The sequence below is a fragment of the Balaenoptera acutorostrata genome, chromosome 12 (genome assembly GCF_949987535.1).
Source record: "Balaenoptera acutorostrata chromosome 12, mBalAcu1.1, whole genome shotgun sequence".
In the NCBI taxonomy this organism is placed as follows: domain Eukaryota; kingdom Metazoa; phylum Chordata; class Mammalia; order Artiodactyla; family Balaenopteridae; genus Balaenoptera; species Balaenoptera acutorostrata.
In genome coordinates, this window is record NC_080075.1 from 78,258,289 (window position 1) to 78,266,214 (window position 7,926).

The 7,926-nt window shown below is 33.6% G+C and overlaps 1 protein-coding gene across 1 annotated transcript; it reads right to left on the reverse strand.

Annotated features, from left to right (window-relative positions):
• Positions 1-1,413: 1,413 nt before the first annotated feature.
• On the reverse strand, positions 1,414-7,662 carry TDRD15 (tudor domain containing 15). Its single transcript, XM_007198517.2, is given in 7 exon segments — positions 1,414-4,274; positions 4,277-4,949; positions 4,952-5,036; positions 5,038-5,183; positions 5,185-6,379; positions 6,381-6,576; positions 6,579-7,662. Coding segments are annotated over 7 exon segments (6,240 nt in total).
• Between the last annotated feature and the right edge of the window lie 264 nt (positions 7,663-7,926).

Below are 7,926 nucleotides of genomic sequence, written 5' to 3' on the forward strand. Positions count from 1 at the left end.
TTCCCATTCCCGATCTTCCTTCCATGTGGAAGTATTCATGATTGAGGGACACTCCTAGCATAACAATTCTCTGGTCTCTTTCCTCCCTTATACACAAGTAGTAGAGGCAATCTGACTGGTCCATTTACAATGAGAAAGACCTATGTTGGATTAGCCTCTTCCTCCTCCCTCTCTCCCTTTATAGAGATAACTACCTCAAGCTGTAAGGTTTACATGGGTAAGCCCCCATATGGAGAAACTCTCCTCTGTGCCTATGTGGGTAAGTCTAGTTTATTGATTCAATATTGGTAAACCCATTTGCCCATGGGTATAAGCCACATTCATCAATTTTTTTTTTTTTTAATATACGTGGTATGTTGCTCATCAATTGTCTTTCTCCTTGTCTCTCTGTAAAGTGGTTTTGAATTCAGGCAAAGAAGTAGGATACTAGTTATTAGACTACATTTTAAACCTTAATATCAACCTACTTTATAGAATTGTGGTAAGCTTTAAATGCGCTAATACACACAAATCACCACACAGTACCTGGAACACAGTAAATAAGCACTCTACCACAACTGCCACTATGATAAAAGAGTGATTCAAAAATAAGAAAAAAGGGCCAATTTTAAAGCATTGATCAATTCAATATAAAACATCTAATATGAATTCAAATGAAATCCTCTTTCTAAAATACATCAATAAAAACAAGACACCTCCATTCATTCACAGAATGTAACCGGCTATGATACTAATTATAATATGGAATAATATACCAATTTACAGGCAGAACAAACATTCATTAAGCAAAGAACATTCTTTATAGCCTACAAAATCCTAACTAATCCATACAGAAAATGAAATACAATGTGCATAAGCCAAATCGACAATACTCTAGCATGTAAAATATTAAAATTTTAACAGTATTTTAGAATCAATTTGATGTCTAAAAATTTTCAGATGAAATATGCTGGAGTCAGCTTATTCTGTAAGTTTAACTGCATTATCATTATGCTGAGAATCACACTCAAAAAACCTGAAGATATATTTAATCTGATAAGAAACATAATAGAAAATTGATTCTTCAAAATGAGCCCAGGAAGCTCTCTAATAGTAGAAAGATCAACCTGAGATCTATGGACCTTCAGGAGTTTTGTGAAACCCCTGAAATTTGTAAAATGTCATGCATGTGTGCACGCATATGTGGTTCAAACCCTCTATTTTCATTACATTCTCAAAGGTAACCATTCAAAAGAGGTAAAAATAGCGAAGCATCATTTTATAATTCAAGTGATCACTTCTAGTTATCCATTTATTCAAAATTTTTAGTAAAATCTTGCAGGATATTTTCAACTTGAATAATTTTAGTAAATAACAAACTTTTAAAGAATCAAAAATCTACAAAAGCTACAGAAAATCTTTTTTTAAAAATGGCTACTTACCTTTCAAATGTTCTGATATAATTTTTTTATTAACATGCAATGCTTTTTCTGCTGTTCTCAAGTCTATTGTATTAGTTTCCTGTACTCCACTTGGTAGTTTTTCAGAAATGTTTTCAATGCAATTGGTGTTATCATTCAAACCATTAGGTAGTTCCCAAAATGAAGCTGCTGCACATGTATCAAATGCAGTGGTATTTCGGGGATTATGTTTTCCACTACCAACCTTCTTCCTCAGTGTTAAATTTCTAGAATGTAATCTTTTACTAATATGGCTTTTCTTTAAGGGGTTCTTACAGACATCTTTCCTCTTTATAGTTTTCTGCCTTTTCAGCTTTTGCTTCTCAGTGCACATACAATTCATACTTTCTCTTTTGTAATAACTTTGATCTAAAAATTGGCAAACAGGCTTACTCTTTGATTTATATTGGATTTTAGTAGATCCAGTAGCAGTAACTGCATTGAGATGATCTGAATCTTTAGAATAAATTGCAAGACCAGAGGCAACTAACATATCTGCCAAATTATTTTTCTCATGAATGATATCTACCTTCAGTTTTGTTTCAAAACTGTATTCCCTAAACTGAAAAACTAAGCCTGGTTTACTCAGGAAATCTTGAAAAAAACTTCTGGCTTCTTCATTCCAATGTTTCCCTTTAGCAGGTAAGATACCATACAAGATGCAAGGATAACTTAGCCTCGGCAAATTCAGAAGTTCCTCAGGAACAACTTTAAGATTTTTTATATCTGAATAAGGTATGTAAACAGAAAATCCATAGTCAATCAATACAAAAAGTAAAGACTGATCAGAGACTTTAAAAATTTCTACCCTATTCCACTGATCTTCCAATTCATATTTGAACAAACAACTAGAACCTGGAATTACGTGCTCTTTAGGCACTGTTTCTAAGTCTTCTGGTAGATCAGAAAGCAACATAAAGAGAGATTTCATTGTGTCAAAGAAATCTTCTAACTGAACACAGAAGTCTGATGGATCAGAAACAGCAGTGGCAATACCAGAATATTGTCTACCATTTTGGAGTTCTGCCCAAGTAAATGATCTTATTGTACATGATGATACAGGAATCTTAGATTCAACGCTGAAAATAACTTCTGAAGATCTAAATTTGTTTTCTTCAACATGAACTGTATTTAAATTTAAATATTCCAGAAGTAACAGGCCATCTATCAAAATTTCTACTTCCCAGGCAGAGTCTAAATATTTCAGAAAAAGAATGTTTATTTCCAAATGAGCAACTAAGCACACAATGGACTCAAATGGCATGTTCCTAAAATTTTCAAACCAAATCCATTTACAAGGCACAGCTTGTCTTGGAATATTTCTGATTTCATTAGTAAGCACCTTGGTATTACATAAGGGCACTATTTCATACCTACCATGATCTACTAAAAAAACAAGCTCTTTCTCATCAACACACTTTTTTTCTACTTTTGATCGATACCACTACAAAGTTTTTTTAGATTTTACCAAGCATTCTAAGCCTTTTTCAATATTTTCCATTGATAAAAAAGAGGGTTTTTTTACTTCTTTAGTAATTAATACTGTTAAATCTGATAAAATCTTTTTATTTTTAGATAACTTCACATAAGAAATCCCACATTTTGCAACATAAAGTATTTCAGCCTTTTCAAGTTGTCCAGGTTTTAACTCTTCAAAAGGAATATTAACCAGCTGTTGGTAGGATGGTTGAAGGATCATAGAACCTTCATACTCATTTGATAGTCCTTCCTTCATTTCTTTATCAATAGGGCTCAACTTTTGAGAGACAACCTTAGGCATTTGCAATACTGTTTTCTGTAGTTTTGAACATGCTGTCCATTTCAGTAGTTCATTAATGACACATTTTTCATCACAAATTATATTTACTTCCCATTTCTGTTCATGCTTTTTCAAAAGCTCACAAGAAGCTGTTTTATTACTTACTCTTGAAGCAAAATAAAAAACAGTTTTGCTGTACCATATTTCATCAGGCTCATTCCACTTTACTCCACTAAGGAAAGAATGAACTCCTAGCTGAGGAATAGCTAAGAATTCCTTCTTAATTTCATAAATTTTTGATGTGTTTACTACTGCAGTGTTACCATAGTCAATAAATTCCACTTCAAAAGAATTTCCTGGCAAAATTTTCTTAATAACTGCTCTGTAAATGGCATTGTCACCAGAGTATTCTGCAACTACAAGATCTCCCACCACAGGTTTGACTGATTTTCTCTCTTTCACTATATTGGCTCTTCTTGCATTTAGACCATCCGCTAGGCTCATGATTACATTTTCAGTCTCAGCAAGCTGAATATGGAAACTTGCTCGATTACTTATATTAAAAACATATCCTTTAACTTCGGCATTCAAGTAAATTTTAGGTTAATGAAGGTCTTTAATCTGTGGTCTAGCATGATTATACGTGTTTTGTGAGGCTGCCTGATTTAATTCTCTGATAAAAGACTGTGATACAACCCTTACTGATTTCTGGTCCACATCACTTTCATCAATAATATGTGCAGACCCAGGGGCAATTTTTACACCTTTATTTTTAAGTCCATCATTCAAAGACTTCTTCACCTTGTTTTTTGACACAGGTTCAACTTTATAGCAAACTGATGGTTTCAAAAGCCTGCCATATATACTTTTGGGATTCATTAACTGATCTACTTTGCTTTCAGAATATGTTATTAGACTAGTTTTACTTATTGTACTATGGTGATAATTGTTTTCTATTTTGCCTTTCAAGGAAACAGCAAGTTTCTTATTTGTTTTAGGATGCTTTTCCACACATTGTGCTTGGTCACAATGTTTTTCTCCATAAGCATGAATCAACATTTTAATTTTCCGATTATATGTTGATATCCATCATATAAGTCTACACCAAGCTGGTCATCTGGCTGCTTGGACAATATTATTGCCCTTAATGGTTTTCCCAAAAAATTATCTTCAAACAAGCTATTGATTTCTTCTGGAATATCTACATCTCTAAGATCTGACAAAAAACATTTAATAGCTTGCATAGGTGTAAACAGCAACTCTGGAAACTCATCTGAAACATCCCTCAACATACTTTCTTCTACTAATTGCTTATTTCCGAAGTCCACAAAATACACCAGGAAGTCAGATAATGAACCTGTCAGCATCGCTGAAGCTCTATAAGAGAGACCATCCTCTACATACTTAGATATGCACAATCTCATTTTACTAAAATCAGATTTGCGGCACTGATTGAGGTTACTAATCTCTGTGATTTTTGTTTCTATCATCTCTAGGTCTTTATTATTTCTACTAAGTTGGCAATAAAACTTTTGGGGACTATATATGTGAGATATATATATTTCTTCCTCACTTCCAATTTTTATATTGAAGGAAGAATAACTGTGAAGACTAACTGAAGATGGAAATGGCTTTGATACTGTACTATACTGTGCAGAGCCATGATTATTAAGAAATTCTCTTGCACTAGCAAATGGAGACTGTAAATCCACCAAATTACATAAACAGTTTGGATATATAAGAACTAAGGCAAGGCATAGATGACACAAGTCAATAACCCTCTAAATGAAGAAATAAAATTCCCAAGGTCTCTGCATGCTTCTCTCGTCCAATTGAATACAACTAATGGGTTCAACTAAATGGTTAAGACTACATCTGAAGGCCTGACCTTCTAAAAAAAGGAAACATGGTTTAATAGCACAAAGATCTTTAATTAAAACTCTTTCCTGGTAACCATAATCAACAAGTACCACATCAAATTCTTTTTTTTGATACTTGAGTCAAAATAGCAGCTCTATACCACTTCCCATCTTTAGAATACTTAGCAACACAAGCAATCTGCCCAATCTGATAAGGATCAGAATGAACACTGTAATAATCCTTAAATTGTTCCATTAGTAAGTTTAAGTCTTCTAACTTACATTGCAGCTGGCATGAGAAGTCACCTGGGCCATAATAATAAGAACACTTAACTTCAAGGACTGTTCCTGGTTTAAACACACATTCTTTATAAGGCCATGGTGGCTCACGTCTCACAGACAAGGTGAAAGGGTTTTTTAAATCTAGGAAGTTAACAGCTGGGGACTTTAACAAAGAAAAGTTACTTCCTTTTAGCTTATCTGAATGGTACTTTTTAGGTTTAGGTCCTTCAAGAAGGGCAGATATGACTTTCTTAATATTTACTTTGTTTTTAGATTTTAAATTTAACACTGAATATTCACTTACAGATTTTGGACAACATTCTGGTTCTACTTCCCAATATTCTGCATATCCAGCTTGTAACATAAGAGAGACAACATCAATATTTTCTGAGGCTTCAATATTCTGAATATTTACAGTATACTTCTCATCTTTTTTTGCTATAACTTGAAGCAAAATTGCTTTGTTCAAGACAATTTTTTAAAAATAATCAACTGCTGCCTTCACCCATAAATCTTCAACGGGAAATATATATGCAAGTGAACAGCACACGGCTAAGTCAGGCAACTCACAAAACTCTGGAAGCAAAATTTTTACATCAAAAAATGGTATGGAATCAGTATTTCCGTAATCCAAAAAATAACCATTAATTTTATAACCATTAATTTCAGTAATGACAGCTCTATAAAAACGTCTGTCCTTGCTGTATCTAGCACAACAAAATAATCCAGGTCCTGGATTTCTTAGAATCAGTTCATCATTTTCACACAAATCATAAAATTTGTTTATATTTTTCATTATATCTTGAAATTCATTCTGATGTTCATTAGTACGTACCCAGAAATCTGATGGGTTTAATACATATGCTACAAAAGCTATGTAGACAGCTTCTATCTCCATTTCTACAGTTTTAATAGGAAAATCTACTTTCAAAGTGTCTTTTTTATTTAAAGAATCTATCGACCATTCAGTATTTGCAATAGAACTCTCAACTGCAAAGCCGTTTACATCTGAGGCACTAGTCTCCCTCAACATATTAGATTTTTGAATCAGACACTGGACAAAGTACTTGTGTGCCTACGGTCTTTAGCAGACACTTAGGAGTAATTGTAGACTCTTGAGTTTGTAATGTTACATAATACAAATGCTCATCCTTACTGAACCAATCAAGGTATGCATATACTATTTGTCCTAACAAGTCTTGTTTAAATACACTTAGTTGAAATTTTCTTGCATCTCTGGACTGTGTAAATATGTCCGAGAACATGGAAATGAAAATAATGGTTCTAAAATAAAATCTTGTTTAAGTTTCTCTACGTGAACTGAGGGTATAGTCTCACTACTGCCATAATCCATAAACCAAATTTGCACTTGATTATTAGGCAAAAGCTGCTGAAGAATTCCTCTATGCCACTGTCCATTTCTCCTTTTGGCAACACAAAGTACTCCAAAATTATCACATGCGGGACTACCTTCTTGACTGACAATATCATAATGCAAAGTCAAACACACTGTCAAGTTTTCTAACTCTGGAATCCATTTAATTAGTTGGCAATAAAATTTACTTGGGCTCACGGCAGATGATACTCTTACACTTTCAATACTGCCTACTGACAAAGATGGTTGCAAATTATCCAGAACATGTTGAATATCAAGTAAAGTATCATTATTACTTAATGATAATTCAGGTCTTTTATGTTGTAATGAATCTAGCATTTGTTTGGGGAATTCTTTTACCATTTCCACAATAAGACAAAATGAATCTCCACCAATAAGTCTCCCTAATTGTAATTCAAGAACCTGGGATATAATTTTTGGCACTTCAAGTATCATCATCTGAAGAGGCAAAACAGCTTGCACACAACCTTTCACTTGTAGTTCTATCAATGACTTGAAGTAATTCAAAGGCTTAGAAGACCATTTTTGCCCAGTTGGTAATATGTTGGCAAAAATGCCAAACATTACCCGTGGTGGTAGATCAAATAAGTTGCCACAGGCTGAAGCAACCTGCGTACTGTCAACTCTCAGTTCTTCTCCGCGATCTATGAGGAGCACAGTATACAGATCATTTTTCTTTTCCACAACTCTTCCTCTCTGCCATTCTCCTGATATTCTTTCTTCTGCCAAACAAAATTCATCAATGTCCACATTATTTTTTACTTTTGGAATATGCTGTATTTCCCTCTGCAATATGTGGTAGTCAAACTCACATTCACTATTATTTCTGCCTTGAAATTTCACCAGAACGTCCTTGGGAAAACATTCTATGTGTGATACTGTCAGATCCACATCTAAAAATGTTGGTAACAGAGATGTAGAATCCATTTTCTAAAAAGCAAATAATAAGTACCTATTAGCTTCTGGACAGACAGCTGTCAAAATTAAATGAAATTAGCCTTATATGTATGCAAACACAAATCTTAAAAACAATTCTATGCCTGCATTTACCAAACTGAACATGTTGGCAAAAGTTATATACACTGGACAAGATGAAGAGAAACAAAATGCGTTTAACAGTTCACTGCCTTCCACACTTTCAAAAAATTCCATTGAAACAACCAAGAGAACATAATAGAATATATATAATCA